The 25,537-nt window shown below is 36.5% G+C and overlaps 1 protein-coding gene across 1 annotated transcript in view; it reads right to left on the minus strand.

Moving 5' to 3' along the window:
* col27a1a (collagen, type XXVII, alpha 1a) overlaps window positions 1–25,537 on the minus strand; it is a 370,467-nt gene that overhangs the window by 74,815 nt on the left and 270,115 nt on the right. Inside the window, 11 exon segments of the mRNA XM_051931755.1 lie at window positions 64–217; window positions 1,605–1,660; window positions 3,646–3,737; window positions 3,815–3,859; window positions 4,491–4,545; window positions 8,072–8,125; window positions 16,562–16,615; window positions 22,505–22,558; window positions 24,296–24,349; window positions 24,472–24,516; window positions 24,743–24,796. Coding sequence (XP_051787715.1) covers window positions 64–217; window positions 1,605–1,660; window positions 3,646–3,737; window positions 3,815–3,859; window positions 4,491–4,545; window positions 8,072–8,125; window positions 16,562–16,615; window positions 22,505–22,558; window positions 24,296–24,349; window positions 24,472–24,516; window positions 24,743–24,796 — 717 coding nt within the window.

Below are 25,537 nucleotides of genomic sequence, written 5' to 3' on the forward strand. Positions count from 1 at the left end.
TGATTTGAAATGGGGGGGGGGGGGGGGGGGGGGGGGGGGGGTTGGTCAGTACAGATTAATTACCTTATGTCCAATTTCACCTAATGATCCAACACTGCCTGGAGGCCCTGATGGTCCCTTATGAAAAAGAACAAATATATTCAGCAAATGTATATTTTTTTTAAAGAAGAAGACAGAACAGCATTTTAATAAATCAATATTAATAGGCCTCTTATACCTTGTGCGAAAAATTCTTGCTCAGGACTCACTGTTAAACAATTTATTTTCCCAGTCATCTCCATATATTTGCCCATTTATGGGTAGCAATAGTAGCCAACAGTATTAGGGAACTTATGAGATGAAATAAAATGTGCAAATAGTAAATTGAATCATCTTGTATAAGAATACATTAAGTTAAAAGTGAATGTTACCTGTAAATAATAAAAGTGATTGTTCCTACAAAAAGATATCCTTTTAAAATATAACAGAGGAGTAAACCTTTAAACAGCATATATGCTGAATTCAAAAATAAATAATATAAAAATGCATATGTCAGTTAAAATACATGTTGGGCACACATTAATGAATCTTTACATTAACCAAGTTTAGGCTTTATCGACTACATGCTTGAGTACAAGAAAGGTTAAGTGAGACAAATATATGAATTAAAAAAAAAAGCATTTATGTAATAGTTTTTTAAATAACATAATGTTATTTGTGTCATCTAAATCAGTTCAAATCTCAATGGGCTATAAAGGGTCACATCAGTTGCCTTGAAAAGAAATATAATGTCAAAGGGCATATTGACAAAATCTTTTCCATAGCATTCAGAATGAAAGTAATCAGATTTCAAATTTTAGAAAATAAAAAAAATTCACAGTCAGCTCTTTGATTAGATTTTTTTATTTTTATGTATTGGAGAGGAAATATCTATCATACATTTTCTTCTTTTTCCTTCTGTCCACTAACACAGTTCATCTCTTAGCTCTGTTATTAAAATGAATGACAAGAAAGGAACTAGAAGCAATAAACCTAATTAACCCTAACTCATCAGACATACCTATAGTTTATACTACAAAACTGGATCCTTGTGTAATCTCACTAATAGATTTAGGTTCACACTAGGTCATAGTGTAAACATCTGAAAATATATAAGCTAGCATAGATCTAGGGGAATTTGATTATTCTCAGAGGTGCAGCTTGAGATTAAGAGCAAAAACAGTCAGTACCTCAGGAACCTAAAAATGCTGATGGTTTTTGAGGGAGTTGGATGAATCAAAGCTGAAAGGCTAGGAAAGGTCTGTTCTCGTCAAAACCTTTCTTAAATTCTAAGGTTATTGTGCTCCATGAGCCTATATTTAATTTATATTTATTTATTTTCATACATGCACACACACATATATACAGTGCATATGATATTAATAAAAGCATTGTCAGGATTTAAACATCATTGGCAATATTTATATTGTCTTTTTTTGGCTAAGACGTGCATGTATCTTGCTGTGCCGTATGTGTCATCATTGCTATCAGCTTAAGACTTAGCTATCGTGTTGAATATCACGTTAAATTTCTTGCAAAAATAAAAGGCTTATCAGTAAGAGAAGGGCAGATTCTAAAGCAATTACATTGTTGGTTGTAGGTTTTGACTTTCAGCCTGATTACTGACTATGAGTTCAATACGCTGAATAGACAAAGAAAAGGTGACCAAACTCATATAATTCACCATTTTTTTATATTTTCCCTCAAAAGATTCTCTGTCATGCTGAGAAAATAGAGCTAAAAAGAAAGTTTTTTTTTAAGTTTCATTCGATGACTGTTTGTGCTCCAGGAAGGGGACAATTTTTTATTTAGATACCCTTTGACAAATATACAAATACAGTAATATATTTTTTTATTAATATGCAATTTGAAGTTTTCATTTAGCTCATACTGGATCTTGGTCAAGTCAGATATAAATTTGTGAGGGCAAGATCGATGCACTTTTATTTTTATTTTATGCAGTTAAGTGTTCTCTTTTGCCTCTCTCTTGAAAAGCAAAACCTTGTATTAAATATGCAATGGCACAAAAGTGGAACAACTTGATCTGGATCAAACAGAATGACAACATGTCTAATGTCATCTTAATTATATTTTTAATGAGTACCATTACATAAACTGTAAATACACTACTAGAATAAATAATAATGCTCATTCTCTGATTAATAATGTGATTCTAAGCATGTGTTGCACAGGCTAAGTGAAAAAATGTCCAGATATTGAAACAGCTGGAAATTGTGCAAAATCTGTTTATATTTTATGCTTTCTTTTGTGATCCACTGTTTATTTACATATTACCATAGGATGATGTTAATTAAAATTATGAAGTAGAAATAAAAAAAAAACATTTGGGCACTATGCAGTTTGCTCTGTTATACATCTAAAACCATCTGTACTCACCTATATGTTATGACCTTGATATCTATCATAAAAAGTCATAAACTAAAAGGGTTCAGAAACAGGAAAAATAGGATAAAAAGGATGGAAAATTCAATCAGATAATCCCCAATGAGTCATAGATATTTAAAAGAGAATTAAAACAATGCATAGTCAAACATACATAAAATAATACCTTTATCCATATGCTAGGATCTCAAATAGGATACTTTAGGTATTACTTCGAGACATACTGGGCTGCAAATGCTTTGATATATGAATTCTTTTAGCCAATTGAGAGCACCTTATAAAGTATTCAGTAATTTATTTAAGGACTCTTCTAAAACACCCTGTGCCAGTCTCAGGGGTCATGAAGTGGAAAGGAAGATTAGATTCCAGAAAACAGACTGGATAAAGAAAAAAAATACAAAAAACAAAATAAATAACTTGCCGGTTCTCCTGCTATTCCTTTTGCTCCTGGTGAACCAGAAGGGTCCTTGAATTCCCTACCAATAAAAAATGGCACAAGAAATAATTCTAATGTTTTTATGAATATAACAGTATTAAACTTTTACTGTAAATGATTTGTCTTCAAATGAATAGAAGAAAAAAAATTCAGGGGAAGGGATATCTTTTAAAGAGGATTGTGTCACAATACTGTACTTGTAATGCCCAAAAACCAAAAAGAAAGGAATTTAAATGAAATACTAGGTAATGGAAGTTAAACTAGTTGTGCATAAACAATCCCTAAGTGGTTAAGAAAGTGCATTTGATTGCTCTATTTTTTTTATTTCGCTATGCAGTGTTTATAGTACACAAGGAGATGTTTTCCTTAACATTTAATAAGTGTTGGATGTAAAACACTGACCAAAGTAATCTATCTTTTGTCAAACAACCATCTGAAAGCAATAGATTAATTCCAAACTTTGGATCTTTTCATCACTTGACCTGCAACTTGCTTACTTTTGATGGCCATTAAATTATGACAGTTATTGTACAAGTAACTTAGCACAACATTTACAGCCATGGGTGGTTTGCTCAGAATTGTTCCTGAAACAGTTTAATATATCAATAAATAAAACAAAAAAGGCTTTCTTTGCAGTTATAGTGTGTAATCCTCTAAAGTTTGCAATTTAATTTATTAGAGCAGTTGAAAGAATATTTATGATACAAATTTCAAGAGAAGACTAACTTCAATTAAGAAAAGTAATCAATAACAAGAACTTTTAATTTAAATCTGATAAGCACTCTTACCGGAAAGCCCGGCAGACCACGTTCCCCATTTTCACCATTTTTTCCCTGAAATGCAAAAAATTGGAAATTAGAGATATCACTACATGATGGTCCTGTATTAGAAAAAAAAGTTAATGAATGAACTAGATATGTTTCACGAGTAGTATTAAAGACCACATATGGTCCTTACCTGCTGTCCATCTGAACCCAGTTTTCCTGCTTGACCTTCTGGACCCTAAAATAATACCCATTATAGAGCTCAGTATAGTACTACTTATTAAATTCATGCCATGATGATCAAAATGCTTTGTTTTGAAAGACTGGAGGATGAATTAGCAAGAAAAGCTAAAGATTAAGGTTAAAAAATGAAATTTATGTGATATTTGACAGGTTTGAAGAATGAGGTAACCTATGTGGCTTCCACCAGATCTTCCATATTTCTGCAGGTAATATGTATTATTAACTGAAAATAAGATGTTCAATATTCTGTCAACTGCTTTTTACATTTAGGATTAGAACTTAGATTCAATCTTTCCTATTTCCAATCATTACAAGTGTCTAGCATTGCATCTAGAATATATTAATATGATATTTCAGGAACTTTGAAGCTTTATACAGTATTTTATTGATAATGAAGATGACATGAAGAAAATTAATTGATAATTCGGTGCGCTGCTGGCAACAAGTAAAAAGTGAAAATTTGACATGCTCATGCTGGTTTGATTGATGCTACATGTTTATCCACAGCAAAACATACTTCTAGATCAGCTCCCAAATCATAGGTTTTGGCTGCAGAGTGCAGACTGATAATATAAAAGCCTGATAGAATAAAATAAGTGGTACTGTCTGAATTCAATATATGATACCTTTCCTCCTGGTGATCCCAGCTCTCCTGGTAAGACCATCAGACCCTCTGGCACCCTAAAAAAACAGGAAGAAAAAGTATAAACAGCAGGTGTCTCCATTGTGCAAGTTGAGAGTAGGGTAAGGGCTTAAGGCTGTGGACTAGAGATGTTTCTCCCCCAAACTTCAAAAAACACACATTCTGATCACCACATCACTAATTTACAAAACAAATAACATATTCAGAACAAAGTTAAATGCTCAGTGTTGACTTCTGATAAATAATGATTTTTACAGTGAGTTTTAACAAATTAAATAGGGGAAGCAGGAAAAAGTTCTGCCAAGTTATCACGAATAATACCACTCGTAAAAATGAGTAACATAGCTGCAAATGAATGACATACAGTATGACTGTGTATGTTGATCCTTTGTCATTTGTTTTTTACACTTATAACATTGTCTGGGTAGCACCCATCACTCTGGCAAACTAATACAATGAAAAGAACATGTTCCCTACATTTTAAACCATTTCAGCATGAGGTGAGCATATTATTCCTGCATAGTGTGCCACTATGATATTGGAAATTCATCACAAAATTTTGAGTTAATTTATCACACCTTTACCACAAACCATGTGCTTCACTTCATCTTTACAATTTTATTCTCATTTATTAGTAATTTATAGCTTCATTATGCATTTAGTGTTTATTATAATTACAAATTAAATAACAGTTTACAGAAAATAATTAAAAAACTGGGAGAATAATTAATTAATTTGATTTATATTTCCATTTTAAGTATGTCTATTACTTTAAAGCATTATATCATAGCCATTAAAGACAAATTCTATTAACCAACAGAGTGTGTACTCACGAAAAAGAAATTTTCTAATAAAGTAAATATACAAAATTGTAGTAAACTTGTAATGTTTAATATGTGTGTTTTATGTCAACATGGTTTTTATATGAGAATTATTTAGATAATTACTCTTAACTTGTGGGCTCAGAGTTCATGTTGAAAAGCTGAGATTTTTGTGATCAAAATGTTCTGTAACTGATATAACAGACGGGTACAAATGACTTCATTAGATCATTAATATTCATAAGGTATAATTTCAAAGACTTTTGGATTTGGGACTAGATAACATTCTGGGATGTACTACAAAATTGGACATAGACTGGAATTCTAGCAAAATAAACATTAAATTATTGAAAGAGTATCAGTGTTTTTTAAAAATATATATGTTGGAGCCTAGATAACTGACCAACGTGTGTGTATGCTTACCAGAATATGTGAATGGAGTCTTGGGACTTTAAGATGAACATTTTTTTAAAAGATAAGTTAACAATCAACCAGACCATGGGAGTCTTATCAGTCGTACCAAATTTCTGAACTTATATAATATTTTAAATAAGGCAGTCAGAAAGACACTATAAAACTCAAAGGATTAAAGCATGAGAGAGAGAAATACCTGCCAAAGAGAAAGCAAACTCAATCGGAATTTTTCCAATCTAGAGACTGCCCCTCCACTCCCAAGCATCATATCTGGCTAAAGAAGACAAAAGACATGCAACAACCAAAGCTACAGCCCACCTGAAACGAAGCTTGTTAGGTGTGATCCTGAATAGAATCATTCAGGTGGTATACTTTCATATCTAACATTTATACCTGGTTGTCCTGTTGTTTACTGACATTTAGCACGACTGATGATTGTTAATGAAATGAACTGTGTCCATTTAGGTTACATTCTTTTAAGAGGTAGTGATTAGCCCTTGGCTTCTGTTGGTTTATGTAACCCTTTCAAAGGTGGTCATTGGGATATAAAAACCTGACAGGGGTAGCTGCAGTGGCTCCTGACTTTTGGTCAGGTATTCCGAAGTGTAGTGCTTTCAGGGGAGGTGCTCAAGGGGCAGCAATCCCTTGGCCCTTGTAAAGATATTCTTGCATTTTCTATTTTGAAGCTAAAGCGCCAGCATTTACCATATTGCTCAATTTGGGTGTTTGAGATATGAGTGATGAGTAGATGTCCTATAAGTAAGTAATGTGGGGTGTATATGAAAATCATGGATAATAATTTGCAGTATTAACTTGACTGCCAAAGTAAAAAGAGCCTTGGAGGTTGAAGTGCCATTTGCAGACACTTTTACACCACAAAACACATGCTATCTTTGGGGTATGTTTTAAATGAAATGGCAGAATTTTGCACAGGATGTTAATCCTCTCTTGTTAAAAGTAATTACGCCAGACTCTTTACTTCCATCTGAAAATACAAGGCAATGCTGGTACAACTGCAAAGATTGTAATGTAGACAAAATGGCTCAGTCTTAAAAATGTGCTATATAAAACAGAAACTGGAAACTTATATATGAATTGTCATAGGTATGTGGCATGGTGCTGCATTGTAGCACTGCTGCCTTGTAATAAGAAGACTGGTATTCAAGTCGTGGGTACTCCATGCTTGGAGTGTTCAAGTGGGTTTCCTCTGGGTGCTCCAGTTTCCTCCCACAGTCTAAAGATGTGCAGGTCAGGTGAATTGGTGATGCTGAATTACTACAAAAAAAGGCTAAAACTAAAATTTTGCTTATGTATTTAAATAATAAACATTTTGTGTACTTAAAAACACAACTGTAACACAAGTTCATTATGGTCTACTGCATATCATTACACAGATGCCCCAGATTATGCTACAAATAATTTATCATACACATTACATTTTTAACTGAAAAGATGACACCTTAATCAAATCACGTTCACTGTTCATTTCTGAACATTTTAATTTTATATCTAGTCTATGATCATGAAAGCTATGGAAAAACATGTTATGTAATGACAAGCAGTTGTATGAAACGTCACCTATAATTTATATAAAATGTACTGTATATCACAGCTTACTGTATTTGACTGTAGTGCATTCTACTGGAGAAAAACAGATGACAAAAATGTCCCTTAGCAGTTCATATTAGAATCAATATATAATCCAGGTCAGAGATGTGGACCATCAGATTATGCTAAGAACTAATTTTTAACAAAATAATAAGTTCCTTTAAAAAATAAATTAAGGTATTTTTAACATTCATAAAAACTTTAGCAATAGAACTAAGGGCATGTGCTTTGGATGTGTTCTATCTTCTTTCCCCGCACTCTACTGAATTTTGATCTGTAGATTGGGTTTTTTAATTTCTTTGATAGAGACTATTTCTTGTTACCACATGTTAGCCCACTGACTAACTTATCAATCAGCCAATTACTATATTTCAGCTAGACAAACATGCTGCTGCCTTGTACATCTTATTTTTTAAAGGAAGTTGACTTTTAAAGAAAGCGTCTAATCTTTTTTTAGTGGACAAAAGTCCGATTACCAGAGGGCAAACAAAACTCTTACCTCCTAAGTGATAAATAGTGCACATGTTTTCTAGCAAGGCTTTCAAACATATTTTTTGTCACTTTGCTAATGACCACTTTAAAGCAGCTTAATCCTTTTCACATTATGTGACTTGATTTCTGGCTTGAGGATGTCAGATTACACAGCTAATTTCATAATAGTTTCAAATTTTAAAGTATTCCAAAAAAGGTTCATATGAGTGTGAGTTGTAAATAACCTTACCCGCCTGCCTTTGGGTCCTCTTGGGCCAGCTGGTCCACGAGAGCCAATAATACCCTCAAAAGAAACACAGAAAAAATTAAATAGAATGCCAGAAGCTTACTTTTACTTACCACATCTGATTTCTACTGAGGTAGTTCAGTATCATTTGTGCCTTTAAAGTTCATGCAGTTTATGACAATAAATCAATAAATAAACAAAAAGATAATAGGCTAATAATTAATATTTATTTTCATTTATTTTATTTCAGGTAAATAACGTAATAAAGTCTTTACCTGAACAGGTTGTGGGCAAGGTTACTCACTACTTGTCTAAATGTCATCAATGAATGATTGTTGGCAAAATTCGTACTATGAGTTACTAATAAAAAAGTTGTTTCTTTTGAAATATAGTGATAAAATTGCAAAACCTGGGTCTTTCTTGATGAATCTAAACTCCTGCTCATTATTCCACACTATTCCAAAAGAAGAAATTAGAGTTGCACCCTTATTATATCTTGGGGGGATTGTTGAAAAGGTTCAAAATGTTAATCGCAGAGTCCTAAATCAGTCCAAATGTCAAAACCCTATAATATCAATTGGTGCTACTTATGCCATATAAACACATTACACATTTCTGATCATCTGATGTTTGACAAACATACCATTCATCTCTTTAGGCACCTAATATGAGGAAAACTCTACCTTTTTATATTTATAATATTTTATTAATTGCAATTATGTGTATCAGCGCATGCTCCTAACCTTTCTCTCTCTCTCTCTCTATCAATTGCAATGATTACATAATGCTTGCAAATTAAAGTTTAGTTTCTTTAGATATAGTTTTCCAAAATGTATTCATTATAAAATGAATTCTCTAGTGTTACCCTAAATGCAAGCCATCTCATCTGATGTTAGTTTCCTCTTTGTGCCCAACGGAGCCAGTTTAGGTTATTACCCTGCATGACATTCAATTTAGAGTTAGCACTTTCTATACACTACCTTTTATGTGTATTCATTTATTTTTCATATATTTAGTGCAAGGACATTTAATGCAGAATCTTGATATTGCTGAGGTGCCACCCACTGCACTTTCAATCCAGCTGGTTTGTCACGTGGTGGATGTGGAAACACGCTATCAGCACATGCTCCCAACTTTCATATTTCCCTATGATTTACCCTGTGTTTCAAAGTTATTATTTTGTGCTTCATTGGCTAATTGGGCATACTATGACAAAAACTTGAACATATGTAGTAAAGGCATGCTTACTCAGCATCATACATTTAACATATGGATGAAATTATAGCTGTTGCTTTCTTGTGTCATGTTCACCTACCAGAATGTTAGACAAGTGTGCCTGCTGATCTCACCACCTAAGTGTTCTGCTAATGCCTCTTTCAATAATTTTCAGTCATTGCCTTTATTTGTATAATCTTATCAAGGCATGGACAGTCGCATCACACAACTGTAACTGCTAATTATGTAGTGTGATGTCTCAGTTATAGTGCTTCTTAGCCATGAAAAAAAATCAAAGATGTTTAATTTTTGCCACTAGTCATAGTGGTGGTCTTTCAAGTGTGCAAGAATCAACAAAAAATGAGAACTCAGCTTGTAGCACAACACATACAGTGCAGTCACAAGGAAACAAGAAAAACAGGTGTTTTGGACCAAAAAACAGAAGAGTGGCATGTGTGTCTTAAGAATGTCTTATGTTTCTTGTACCAAGACAGAATGGAAAAAGGAAAAAGATAGGCTGAGCTTGTGAGCCGAACTCATTATACTGTACTTGAAAAATATTTGTTTAGCCACTGGCTATCAAAATGAGGCATGCTTGGAAAACCTTGGTAATTTGAAATAGAGCTGAAATGTTGTGAGGGAGATGTATAGTTCCCTTGTGATTCCTAGTTTTGTAATCTGGCATGCTAAAGGCCAAAAGATCCCACAACTGTAGTTATCAAGTGTGACATGCTCTCTGACCTAAAGTAATTTAGTGTGACACCTAACTTTACACTTAATTTGAAGTTCATACGGCCATCAGATACTTGTCTTACTGTGGCTCACAAACACCCTTGCAACTAGTATTTCTTGAGTACATTCACATATAATACAATAAGTACCTACTGTCTGTCCATCTGTATGTCCACATAAAATAACTCAGACATTTATTGGAACATTTATTTCAGTTTTTTGAAATTTCAAAATCTCCCATTAATAATCATTGGTGAATTTTCAAACTCATCTGTTTTAAAACACAGAAACACTCTGTGTAATATCAGTTATGAAAAGGAAAATATACAAATACACAAGTTGAAGAAATATCTTTAGATAGATAGATAGATAGATAGATAGATAGATAGATAGATAGATAGATAGATAGATAGATAGATAGATAGATAGATAGTTTATTAATCCCATGGGGAAATTCACATACTCCAGCAGCAGCATACTGATAAATAACAATATTAAATTAAAGAGTGATAACAATGCAGGTATAACAGACAAACAATAACTTTGTATAATGTTAACGTTTACCAGCCCCCCCTCCATCCCCCACCCAGGTGGAATTGAAGAGTCGCATAGTGTGGGGGAGGAACGATCTCCTCAGTCTGTCAATGGAACAGGATGGTGACAGCACTCTGTCGCTGAAGCTGCTCCTCTGTCTGGAGATGACACTGTTTAGTGGATGCAGTGGATTCTCCATAATTGATAGGAGCCTGCTGAGCGCCCGTTGGTCTGCCATGGATGTCAAACTGTCCAGCTCCATGCCTACAATAGAGCCCTGCCTTCCTCACCAGTTTGTCCAGGCGTGAGGCGTCCTTCTTCTTAATGCTGCCTCCCCAGCACACCACCGCGTAGAAGAGGGCGCTCGCCACAACCGACTGATAGAACATCTGCAACATCTTATTGCAGATGTTGAAGGACGAAAGTCTTCTAAGGAAGTATAGTCGGCTCTGTCCTCTCTTGCACAGAGAATCAGTATTGGCAGTCCAGTCCAATTTATCATCCAGCTGCACTCCCAGGTATTTATAGGTCTGTACCCTCTGCACACAGCCACCTTTGATGATCACGGGGTCCATGAGGGGTCTGGGCCTCCTAAAAATCCACCACCAGCTCCTTGGTTTTGCTGGTGTTCAGGTGTAGGTGGTTTGAGTCACATCATTTAACAATGTCCTTGATGAGGTTCCTATACTCCTCCTCCTGCCCACTCCTGATGCAGCCCACGATAGCAGTGTCGTCAATGAACTTTTGCACGTGGCAGGACTCTGAGTTGTATTGGAAGTCCGATGTATATCGGCTGAACAGGACCGGAGAATGTACAGTCCCCTGTGGCCCTCCTGTGTTGCTGACCACAATGTCAGACCTGCAGTTCCCGAGACGCACATACTGAGGTCTGTCTGTAAGATAGTCCACGATCCATGCCACTAGGTATGAATCTACTCTCATCTCTGTCAGCTTGTCCCTAAGGAGCAGAGGTTGGATGGTGTTGAAGGCGCTAGAGAAGTCTAGAAACATAATTCTTACAGCACTACTGCCTCTGTCCAAGTGGGAGTGGGATCGGCATAGCATGTAGATGATGGCATCCTCCGCTCCCACCTTCTCCTGGTATGCGAACTGCAGAGGGTTGAGGGCGTGTTGGACTTGTGGCCTCAGGTGGTGAAGCAGCAGCCTCTCCATGGTCTTCATAACATGTTACGTCAGAGCGACAGGCCGGAAGTCATTCAGCTCACTAGGACGTGATATCTTTGGGACTGGGGTCATGCAAGATGTTTTCCAAAGCCTCGGGACTCTCCCCTGTTCCAGGCTCAGGTTGAAGATGCGCTGTAGAGGACTCCCCAGCTCCGACGCACAGGCCTTCAGCAGTTGTGGCGATACTCCATCTGGACCTGCTGCTTTGCTGGCACAAAGTCTCTTCAGCTCTCTGCTCACCTGCGCTGCTGTAATTGTAGGTGGGAATGTCTTTCCTATGCTGGTATCAGCAGAAGGATGGGTGGAGGGTGCAGTACTCCGAGGTGAGAGTGGGTTAGGGTGGTCAAACCTGTTAAAGAAGTTGTTCATTTGGTTTACTCTCTTCACGTCTCTCTCGATGGTGGCACCCCGCTTCGAGCTGCAGCCAGTGATGATCTTCATCCCATCCCACACTTCCTTCATGCTGTTATTCTGCAACATCTGCTGCAGCTTTCTCCTGTACTGCTCCTTCGCCGCCCTGAGCTGGACTCGGAGTTCCTTCTGCACGCGCTTGAGCTCATGCTGCTCACCGCCTTTAAAAGCCCTTTTCTTCTGGTTCAAAAGGCCCTTGATGTCACTTGTAATCCATGGCTTGTTGTTAGCATAGCAGCGTACTGTTCTTACTGGAACTACGATGTCCATACAGAAGTTGATGTAGTCAGTAGTGCAGTCAACAACCTCCTCAATGTTCTCACTACATGACCCCTGCAGGATATCCCAGTCTGTAGTTCCAAAGCAGTCTCTCGTAGCCTGCTCTGCCTCAGGGGACCACTTCCTGAATGAGCGTGTGGTTGTAGGTAGGACCCTCACTCTTGGTTTGTAGTGACGCTGAAGCAGAACCAGGTTATGATCTGCTTTCCCAAATGCAGGCAGCAGGGTGGCGCTCTATGCATCCTTAACGTTTGCATACAGTAGGTCAATAGTCCTATTTTTACCGGGTGTTACAATCCACATACTGGGAGAAGGCAGGTAATGCTTTGTCCAGCGTCACATGGTTAAAATCTCCAGCGATTACCACAAGCGCCTCAGGGTGCTGCTTTTGTAACTTAGCAACAGCAGAATGAAGCAGAATTATCTTGAGTGAGATGACTTCAACTTGTATATTTATATATTTTCCTCCTTTATTCGTCTGACAGATGCTCTTGACAGCAAAACGGATCTTTGGTTGGAATTAAAATATGGGACCAATGCATATAAAGCAACACCTCTGTTATACCAGCTTACTTCTCCTACTGTTGAGGTAAAATAAATGTACAAAAATGCAAAAATTTGCTTATATAGAAATTAATGTAAGTGTTGCAGTGTAAGCACAGAATAAACAAATATGTACTTAGTATTTATTTTACACTAAAAACAATCTCACAGCTGCATTATTTATATTAAAATAATTCAATATTTTTCAAACACCATAATTTATCTGCAAAGCTCCAGACCTCCTCTCCATCAGGGTCCAAAGCAGCTACCAATTTTAACATCATCATAGATTTTAACTCTCCATCAGGCTCAGTTTTTAACTATACTGTATTATAAAGCTTGTAGTTAATCTACTGTAGTTTACTAATATGTGCACTTGAATATTATTATCACTATTATTTTTGCATATGTCAAGCCACAGGGGGGTGCACAAACCAGTGTGGTTCTTTGTGCTAGTCACAAGACTGGATAAATGGGGAGGATTACGTAAGGAAGACCACCTTGTGTAAAATTTTTTCAGAACAATATGCGGACAACAATAGAGAGGAGTTGTGGTATTGTATGAGGAAGTTGGAAGTGACAGAGAAGTATGTAAGAGTGGTACAAGATATGTACGGAGGAAGCGAGGACACTGATGCAGTAAGAGTGACGGATGCATTTAAGGTTGAGGTTGATCATGCACCAAATTGACATCATTCTGGACAAAACTCAGACAGCCTTAGTGTCACAATCACTCCTAATCCATTTCCAACTGTTTTTGGTGGACTCCCAGATGGGCTTAAAGCACTAGCACTACTAGCACACAGACTTATCTTGCTCAATTGGAAGAATATCACCCCACCTTTTCTAAATCAGTGGGTAACTAATGTTCTATACTATTTGAAACTGGAAACAAATCAAACTCTCACTTAGAGAATCTGTTCAAAAATTGTTTTTAAAATATGGAAGTATCTAATCAATAACATTTTAGAATGAACTTCTACGTCGGGGAAAAGGATATTCATCCTTCCTTGCTGGTTTTAAATATTTTCTCTGGTTGTTGGCTTTCCTCTCTTCCCCTTGGGTGGGGATTGCATTTTGGCTTGTTAAGTTTGACTTGAATATATGTAATATTATATGCTTCAAATTAAAATCCATCCATCCATTAACCAACCCGCTATATCCTAACTACAGGGTCACGGGGGTCTGCTGGAGCCAATCCCAACCAACACAGGGCGTAAGGCAGGAAACAAACCCCGGGCAGGGCACACACACACACAGGACAATTTAGGATTACCAATACATCTAACCTGCATGTCTTTGGACCGTGGGAGGAAACTGGAGCAACTGGAGGAAACCCACATAGACACGGGGAGAACATGCAAACTCCACGCAGGGAGGACCCGGGAAGTGAACCCAGGTCTCCTAACTGCAAGGCAGCAGTGCTACCACTGCACCACCGTGCTGCCCCAAATTAAAATCAATAAAAATATAAAAGAGAGGTTGAAGTGAGATTATATCAGATGGACAGGTTGACAGAAGACAATAGACAGGAGACCCCCATGGACTATGATGTTTGCTGATGACATTGTGATCTGTAGTGATATTAGGGAGCAGGTTGAGGAGACCCTGGAGAGGTGGAGATATGCTCTAGAGAGGAGAGGAATGAAGGTCAGTAGGAACAAGACAGAATACATGTGTGTAAATGAGAGGGAGGTCAGTGGAATGGTGAGGATGCAGGGAGTAGAGTTGGTGAAGGTGGATGAGTTTAAATACTTAGGATCAACAGCACAGAGTAACGGCATGTGTGGAAGAGAAGTGAAGAAGATGAAGAAGAGAGTTCAGGCAGGGTGGAGTGGGTGGAGAAGACAGTCAGGAATGATTTGTGACAGATTTTTGGATATGTCTCACTGTTACAAAAATTAATACACAAAAATGTGATTACTGGCTGATTAAAGAAATAACAAAAATATTAAATGCACCACTTTCAAATCAATTAACTAACTCCCTGAACGAACCTGGATGTTACACTATGCAAATGTTTTCTATACTATTAGTAGCAGTGAGCAACAAATCAACAGTTAACTTTTATACATGTGGGTCAGTTATGGCCCATTTTACAAACAGTCAATTTTTTTTTTATGTCTGGGATCAAATTTAGGTTAAATCTGGACTAACACTATTAACAGCTGGGTAAAGTGAAAAAGAAGGCATGATAAGTGCTAGTTCAAGGTAATCTAAATTATGCTGTTTAGCTCATAAATGATGCAGTGAACATTAAATGTCATAGAATATTCTTAGGCGTAAAACCAGACTGCTCCGGTCGCTGGTAGGTGTACAAGTGATAAGCAAGTGATTAAGGATCCTATTGAGGATGACCCTAACAAGGACCTTACCAGGCACTGAGAGCAGTGTTATCCCCCTGTAGTTGCTGCAATGCAGGCGATCACCCTTCCATTTCCAGATTGGGACTACAAGTCCTGTTTTCTAGTCTGTTGGGATACCACCCTTCTACCAAATGGAAGTATAAAGATTGCTTGTAATGCCATGAGGACAGCCCTACCACCAGCCTGGAGAGGTTCACCCCAGATACCACAGATTCCTGCAGCCTTCCCTACCCTCAGCTGGTTCACCACCTCTGCAGTGAGTCTGGGTGGTTCACAGCTAATTGGAGGATCAGCCTGAAGAATCGTGGATCCAAAGATGTCCAGCTGCCCAAAGTAGCCAGCCCAGCGGGTACAACTGCAGTGTCATCCATAAGGACTGTTCCATTACCTGCCCTAACTGAGACTCTCAGAGGAACAGATTCAGATGTGTGTAATGCTTTGATTCCTCTGTAAGCAAGATATGGGTCACTAGACCACAAATGATGCGTCAGATTCTCACAGATTCCTCTTAAAAACTCCTTCTTATCTGCCCTCAGAGCCCTTGCAGCCTAAGAGCTTAAGGACATAATAAGGGTCGCGGGGGTCCAGTGGCCGTGGGGCATCTGTTGGTGAAGAGAGATTCACAGATATTGGCTTTGCTGATGATGCTGTGATCTTTGCAGAGTCAATGGAGGGATTGGGGTTCTAAGTGTCCGGGCTTGCAAGCATCCTGGATAAAAACAAAGATCCAGGCCTTTAATGACCATCTGGGAATAGCCATCAGCAGTGTGTTGACTGTGTTGAGAGGTTTACTTACCTTGGCAGTAACATTCATGTGTCTGGTGACTCTTCCTATAAAGGGTTGAAACCCACTCTACAACCTATTCAGAGTAACCATATACTGCATCAAACTGATGTAAAAATATGTTCCAAAACATCTATGCACAATTTCTCTGCCAAATTGGGATATACAACTGTATGTAAGAAGTATTGCTGTACAGTTCTTTATACCTATGATGCTGAGTAATGCAGATGCCCACTTGCATCAAAAACATACAGATGGGACAGGGACGACACCACCACTGTGATGAAAGAGTACTGATATTAAATCTTTCTCTTAGTTTGCTAGCAAGCTGTTATCTAATCTGATCTGAATATATTGTAGTATTGAAAGCCTTACTGGTGTGTAATGTATTCATGAAGAGTTTTAAAACAATTTGTAAAAGAAACAAGAAAAGAATATACTTACTGGTGGGCCAGGTGGTCCTGTGGGTCCTGTTTCACCTGGTAATCCAGGGTGACCCTAAAGTAAAGAAGTAATCACCATTAATATGCAAATATTCTTTACAACATATCTGAGATTCTAACTGAAAGGTCCCTTTCCTATCGGTGACTAAGAATGACTAGGAGTGTGCATTATGAAATTAGTTGATTAGATGATCTTCATCATTACTAATTACTATTGATTCAAGCATAGATATTAATGTATATATTAATGAAGTTGGATATGTTTAAAAGGTTTCTAACATGTATTTGGAAAAAAACAGTATGTTACTGGAAGATTATATCTGAAGTGTAATTATTCCAAAGGTGCATTGGCAATACAAAGGTCTCTGACGGTCTGGATGTCTATTGACCTGTGGCATTTCTGCATTAAGGGTCATTATGATAACATTATACAATGTTATTGACTATTATACCTGCCTCGCACTCTCCACCTTGTACTTTTTAACTTGCACTGTGTTTTTATCACTCTTTAATTAATATTGTTTTTATCAGTATGCTGCTGCTGGAGTATGAATTTCCCCTTGGGGATTAATAAAGTATCTATCTATCGGAGCATACCCCAATTGATATTGTGCAAAACAAGTAATAAGCTTTCCTTAGTAATTTAAGTTAATATCAAAATATTTATAACAACCCTTATCTTTGTCTTAAGAAGGTTTTCCAGTTTTCGTCCTCACAGGTGGCGCAGTGGTAGTGCTGCTCCTTTGCAGTAAGGAGACTGTGGAAGATTGTGGGTTCGCTTCCCGGTTCCTCCCTGTGTGGATAGCGCTTTGAGTACTGAGAAAAGCGCTATATAAATGTAATGAATTATTATTATTATTATTATTATTATTATTATTATTTTCATCATATGCTCAATGTGTCTCTGCTGATCAAGTGAGGAGTGAGCTGGGAAGAATCAGAATAAACAAGGCTTCAGGAACAAAATGAATCAGCCCCAGGGTGCTGAAAACATGTGCCAGCCAGCTCTACAGGGTCATTCAGCACCTGTTCTTCCTTTCCCTAACTTTTCAGAAGGTTCTCCAGCTGTGGAAAACGTGGTGTGTTGTCCCAGAGCCAAATAAAGGGAATCCCAGTGATCGCAGGGACTTCAGACCAGGTGAGCTAACTTTGTACATCATGATAACCTTTGAGAGACTGGGTCTAACATCTGGATCCTCTGCAGTTTGCCTATCAGGCACATACAGTATAGGTGTTAAGCTCTCATCTACATGTTCCGCAGAGCCTACTGTCACTTGTACAAAGTTTTAGACCACAGTCAAGATAATGTTCTTTGATGTTTCCAGTACTTTTAACATCATTCTGCCTCATTGACTGGGGAAAAAGCTGAAGGCTTTGAATTATGATGCTCCCACAATCTCCTGGATCATGGACTACCTGATAAACTGACAGCAATTTGTGTGGCTAAGGAACTTTGTGTCAGAAATGGTGTTGTGTAATACTGGAGCACTGTAGGGAACTGTCCTCTCTCCCTTTCTGCTTATCCTCTATACGACAGACTTCCAATACCAGTGCGTGCAATCTACGGACATTTTCAGATGACTCGCCTATATTAGACTGCATTAATAATGGAGATGAGTGCAGTACAGCAAAGTCATGGAGAACTTTGTTTTGTAGTACAGGAACACCAATCTGCAACGCAACATCAACAAGACAAAAGGACTGGTGGTGGACTTCCAATGTGCCAAAAAAGCCTCTGAGACCAGTCACCATTCAGGGGGAGTATGTGGAAGTGGTAAAGTGCTACAAGTACCTGGAGATTCATATAAACAACAAACTGGACTGATCTGACAACACAGTGGTGATGTACAAGAAGGTCCAGAGCAGACTGTACTTGCTAAGGAGACTCAGGCCTTTTGATATGTACAACCAGTTGCTGGAAATTTTCTATAAGTCTATATTGGTCAGTGAGGTTTTCTACACTGCAGTCCCTTGGGGAAGCAACCTGAACAAAAAAGAAGCACAATGTCTGAACAAACTTATCAGGAAAGCCTGCTCTGTCACAGGGCAAACCTTGTACACACTGGAAGCTGCTGTGGCAGGCACTGTGGTGCAGTGATTAAGGCTTTGGATCTCAAACCATGAGGTGTGGGCTCAAATCTCACCACTGACACTGTGTGACCCTTAGGAACTCACTTCACCTGCCTGTGATCCAATGGGAAAACAAAAGAAATATAACCCATTGTATCTTAAATATTGTAGTTGCTTGTTTGTATATTTATTTATAGATTGATTAATTGATTTGCTATATTTTCTGTCCTGTGAGTCTGTAGTCTTGTTTTTTTGTGTTTTTGCTACTTTATGGATTTGAATTTCCCTATGAAATTAACAAAGTTTATCTAATCTAGTATTTTCATGTATGTCTAGAAAAATATTGCTGTTTCTAGTATGTGAAATTGTGCTGCAGGCCAATTTAAGGCTGTAGGGGCTAGCTCTATTGGCCCTGCAGTGTACCAGGTTTACCTTTTGGTGTGTGCGCTCATTTTCAGCCAGAACTTTCCAGTTCCACAACTGGAATTGAAAGCTATAGCCCCTTAATTTTTGCCATTAAAGTACGGATCAATTTTTTTTTTTCTATAACACATTTGCACTTCTGGTTCAAGGTATTCCATTCAAGAGGTCTGAAAAAGTCCAGTACCATTTGCTCCCTGAAAGGTGGACATAGTAATTTAAAGGAAAGCACATCAGTATCAGGAATATATCAAGCATGAGTCATTATGTTGGGTCAGAATGTGCCTAAGTGGCATTTTGATCTTCACCTATCAAGACGAAGGGCAGCCTATTGATGCTAAATTTGAAAAAGCCAACAAGGAAGCCTTGGATTTGCGCCTTCCACTTGGTGGACAAGAAGTCAGTGCTGTGACTTCCCTGTTTCAAAGAACCACAGATTGCTGATGCAGAAAGAACAGATATGTATAAAACCACACCGTAGTTAGCACGGTTACTGGAGAGCCCCAGCATCTTGTGTTTGAGTTGTGCAGTCTGCATGTTTCATGTGTCCTACTGTGGCCTGTTTTGATTCTAAATTTGATGTGTTGCTGTTTCGGCTTAATTAAGCTTGACATGCACTTGAAGAAGAATGAAGAAGCACGAAAAGAATTCTTGGTGATAAAGAAATAGGTTATTGAATTATATAGCATGTTTTTGCTCTTGATCTGTCACATCACATTAATTTAGTCTTTCCAATTTTAACATTATAATCAGAATGTTTTGCAGGCTGGACCACATCATTATTTATCAGTCTTTTAATTTTTTCTCTCCAATTTCTTTCAAGATATTTAATTAAGCAGATATTTTATGATGAACTCATATAGATGTAGAAGGAATAAAAGCAGGTTGGGTAGTTGGTGATGCCTCTGTTATCTGCATCTTATTATTATCTAGGGGAGGTATTGTGACACAGTAGTTAGCACTGATGTCTCCCAGATCTGGAGACCTTTATGGAGTTTTTACATATCTGTATTTCTTTATTCTCTCCATTTTACCTTTTTTAGGATAGCCATACAATTTGATCAGGAAAAAATTTCATAATTTACTTTTCAAAAAATTACACATGGTAAAGCCATCAAAATAAAGGGCAAATTGAAAAAAAAATACAGACTAGCAAATTAGTTACTTTCTATGAATGTAAGAAAGCAGTCAATTTGCAGAAATTTGTCCACTTTAGCTTTAATTGATAAATTAGATAGGTGCAAGACCTGAAATGGAAACTTTGTACTTTGTCAGTAATGACAATGTGACAAAGAAAATACATTTTAACATCTTGATTGACTTAATCACATTCATAATCACAATCTCCGGAAAGTATTTTTAGTGCTAAATTGTAATGTTTCCTTGAACAACATTTGGAATTAGGCATTACTGAGTACAGGAATAAAATGACCTGGGCCTTTTCTGATTTGTTTTCACTGAAGACACATTTAACTGAAATTCTGCCCCATATTTTATTAAACAATATTGTATATACCTTTAAATAAAAGAATGTGTGCTTTTTGGGCAGACTTTATGCAAGAAAATAATTGTGGCTTATGGACACTGTATTTTGTAAATTTCAGTTAATCTTCACTTAAGAACACAATTTTCTGTTGCAAATGTATGTATCACATGATAGTGAAAAAATAACTGACTTGAAAAATTTCAAACTAATCCTTTAAGCACATTTTTCAAAATTATATTAACCTATTTATATATTTATTAAATATACAGTACAGTACAGTAACCCAATCTTTAAATTTATCATTTACATTTCAAACAACCTTTATTTTTATTGTACTTTTCTTGAGTAAACATCAGATATACAGTGCTACACCTGGCCACTTGTTTTTAATTTAACAGCTTAACACTTTCAGGGCGGGTGTTGACTTATGTCGACACATTGGGTTGAGGCGGGTGTCAAATCCGGGATAGAGGCAGTCATCAGCTGTAAACCTCAACAAAACCCGCTGTTATATTATAGTTTAACTTTCTTTGTCAGCAGTATGGTGCCTGCAGAATTTGTTACACTAGTGCTACTTTTTCAGACTTCTGCTGCTACATACTGTGACTGCTGCCGCCGGCCAAAACAAAAAAAACAAAAAAAACAATTAGCCCTCAAAGAGTTAAACACAGGCAGGAGTCCTGACTTGCTCAGGGTCACATAATGGTAATGAGACAGTTAGTGAACCAGTAACTTTCTGGATTAGCGTTTAGTTCCTCATTTAGTACATCAAAGTGCTTACTAATTCAAATTTCTTTTTACACTATTAGACATATTCCAGCATTTTTTCTGTTAGCATGCTACATAAGTAATAACTATGAAAACATGTAACAATCATGGGGAAAAAGTATCCTCTGATGTGAATCCACACCTGCTTCATCATTACACATACTTGTTTATTTTGCATAATCAATTATTGCTACTCTGTGAACAGCACATATTTACACCAAAGAGTTTATTATGATTCATTACCCTGAAATAATAGTTTAAAATACAGCAAGTGATTGGCTTGCAGTAAATACTCTAAATCTGTAACATTTAATTTTAATGTGCATTATTTGCTGTCATTTTTTTTTTGCCTAGACTATAATTGAGACAATCACTGGGAAATTGTCTTTCTCTTTTAGGAGTCCTTTGTTAGGGCTTTAAAGTTACTTTTGTTTTGTATGAATTACTGTCCTGTGATAGTGACTTCATAGCAGATGTAAAAGGATGGCATTGCCACTGTCTCCGTTATCTGTCCATGGTTCAATTACTTCACAATCATGGATTGAAGCCTCCTCAGCAGTATATGGGAAAATGCTACTGAAAAAAGCAGCATATGAAAGAACTGTGATGTTTAGACCTGAAGTTCAATGTACATGGGATCTGCATTAACTACAGTTTTGTTTTTTTTTTCTCATGTGTTAGCATGTGGCATTCAGTATATATTACCTTGTCTTACCTCATTTTAATTTTTTATTACATCTTATGTGAGCTTAATGAAATCATAAAGATTAAAAATTGCATTTAACCCACAGCAGTATTAATAGTAGTACTAGAATTAGAGGTAGTATTGTCACGTGTACAGAGTAGAAAGAAATTCTTACTTGCAAAATACCACTCCTTGGCACCATGATGAGCAAGAATATAATTAACGTAATTATTAACGTATATATTCATAATTTGAATTTGAGACCTTGATGAACTTGAACTGGCTGTACAACTTTAATATTGTATTCTTATATTTCTGTATATATATATATATATATATATATATATATATATATACATACAGTAAGCTTTTAGTAAATCCGTGAATATTAAAGATTACAATTTAATATTTGAAGATTTAAAAATGTTGGTTATGTTCAAAATATCCAGTTTAATATTTTTGAGGTGTATATTCAAGGCAAATTGATAGATAGAGACAGAGAACTTACTCCTTACCATTGATCCCTTTATACCCGGAGGTCCTGGGACACCCATTATACCACGATCACCCTGGAAAAACAAGAAATACAAAGGAAAGGAGTAAGCATTTTTATGAATGGAAGTAAAACATTTATACACTTAAGTAACAATGACATCAGTAATGTAGGCAATAGACATCAGTAGACATTTGAAACCAAGTAACACAAACATGGCAAATGCTACCATTGCCAATATCCTGTGCTAAGCTGGCTGCTTACTGGAATGCAGTAAGAGCTGTAAATCACCATAAACCTTATTAGTGAAAACACCGCTTTCACTTTCAATACATGTAAACACATACAGTATTTCTTCTGAAGCAAGTTAAATCATGTATTATAACTAATCATCCAAGATGGCCTGGGAATATGGATGGGACTGCAGACAGGTTCTTGTAGTCCTGCAGCGTGAAATGAGATTTGCTGGATTTGACTATAGATAAACATACAAACTACATTTATAGCTTCCTTTAGATCATTATTTCAAAGTAAAATATAAGGATGGACTTGTGAGAATAATATATACTGAATTGTACTGTATATTGAATACTCTATTATTTTAAAGAACTAGATTAGTTAATTTTCTGAGTCCAGTTTTTCTATTATAGGATCATAAAGAATGTAAAGCTATTTAATAAGTATTAGCTGCAAGACAGGAGTCAAGGTGGTATATAGTGAAGAAGTTATTTAATATGAAATCTGAGCACATGTACTTGGAGTACATGTAGAAAAACCACACAGGTACAAGAAAAAGTGAAAATCCAGTAAAACAGTTGGCAAAACAGGAATCAAACCAGATCCAAACAATAGTCCTAAATTAAAAATATTTCAATCAAACATAATGACTGTGCTAAACGAACTAAACTAGATGAAAATTAAGATCTTATCATTCCTCATCACTTCTGTACACATCTCATTGGGCTTCTCTCTCTCTCTCTCTTCTTCTCACATATTATTTCCCTCTCTGCCAATCTTTATACTCAACTATAAATTTGAATTCTTGTCTCTTAGAGTAACTGCACACTTCCATCTGAACAGTCTCACTATAGTCCAAACTAAAATTGCTTTGCATTTTTGAACACATTTTATCTACACTCTCAAATTTCCCCCTTGTCAGCTATTTGCTCCTTCCTTATTTAGTATTTTAATAGCAAACAGTGTGTATGTGTTCTGTGCATTTTCTTTTATGGTCTCAGCATCTTGTTTTGGATAAACCTAAATCACTGAAAACTCTCAAATGTTTGCAAATGCAAATATGTGGACTACTATTATCATGTAGCAGCTGTTCAAAAACAAGTATAGCCCCTTCATTTCATATGATCCAGTGACTCTCAAGGTTTGACATGTCTGGTCAGATACTGAGCTGCCACACATCTATATATTTATATACAAATATAAAACTTCTAAAATTTTTGACTGTAAACAGAAAATATTGCTATCATTCTTTGGGTACAAGAGGAGGATGGTGCAACAAATAATCCAGTTTCTCTAAATAATGTTTGTCACTGTCAAATAAACAATCAGAACCACAATCTGAGACTATAATGTTGCCAGTAGTTGGTTTATTTTTTGGATCCATATAAAAACAGCTCACTGTTATGGCCGCCAGGTTTAAGATGTAGAGACAAAAATTAGCTGAACTGAAAGTATACTCATCAATACAACTGTTGAAAAGAAGTCTAAGTCTACAGTCGTTTCACTTTCTGGATGGCATATAATATGCCCATTCACTTCAGTTTTTTCAATAGTCCAAAAGAACAGGATATTTCACCTTTTCACCAGGAATTCCAATCTCTCCAACAGGTCCAATAAAACCTGGCAGACCCTAAAAAGTAAAAATAAGACAGCACTTGGTAATCAAGAAATAATAAAGGACTTTTCTTATGATAAAGATGATAGTTTTTGGATATTTTAGATACTGTAAAAGAAAAATGAAGAAAGCATTACCATTTCACCAACTTTGCCGACTTTTCCAGTTATGCCTGGTTCCCCCTTCGAGAGTAAAGAAAACTATTAGTCCAATATAATAGTACACCACTGTTGCAGCATACTTTAATATATTTTGTCTGTTAGAACATATTAAAACTTAAAAAAGTCAAGCCTGCAACTGATTTAAGAGTTATATCAATTTTCTCTGCAATGGACTTGACTCAGGCATTACACAGAAAGATAACCAAACTACTTCTTATTGATGAAAGAAAAAAAAAAAAATTTTCACCTTTGGACCATCTGGGCCAGGTTTACCAGGAAATCCTTTTCTGCCCGGCCTGCCCTGCAGAAATATAGAACAACAATTATTTGTTCCCCATTAGTGTTAAATCTGGAAGCATAAAAACAACAAAAAACATAATTCTTCACAACAATGCAAGGTGGACGGGTGTCAATTTAGTGAGATGCATATATAGTGACCATACTCTTTGCTTATAGAAAAAAGAAGCAGTGAAGCAGGTAGCACATGACTGTGTCTTGCAATAACTGGGTTCAACAGCACCCTTCTTGGCTTGTTGAACAACTTCCTTATGTCAAAATGTGTCCAATTTACAGACAATTTCTAAAAAGTTAATCTTAGGAAAAACAAAGCATTCATAAAATGATGGAGGCAGTTGTTTTTGTTTCTTATTATTTCACTCGTAAGCTGTAAGTATGAGATTGGGTACAGCTATTTTCCTGGAAACTTTTTTTAGTGATACGCCTGCACCAACCCTTGAAATCCCAAGGAATTTCCTGTGCCTCATCCTATAAAAATGTCAGGTTGACTTTTTTTGGAATTCTTGACTGTTTATTCACATATCAAGGAATTCATCTGTAGATTTATGGGATGGACAGTATGTAAAACAGGTAAAAAGGTTAGTAACATCTAGCAATTAAAAAGGTAAGGTTACTGTGAACATGTACCATAAGTAACAATTATCAATTAATCGAAATGAAAAATATTGCCACAATAACATTATTCATATTGTGCAAAAAAGAGCTAGCAGATTAAGCAGTGGAGCAAAACAAAAAATGCAAAGAA

This window comes from Erpetoichthys calabaricus, chromosome 9 (genome assembly GCF_900747795.2).
Source record: "Erpetoichthys calabaricus chromosome 9, fErpCal1.3, whole genome shotgun sequence".
In the NCBI taxonomy this organism is placed as follows: Eukaryota; Metazoa; Chordata; class Cladistia; order Polypteriformes; family Polypteridae; genus Erpetoichthys; species Erpetoichthys calabaricus.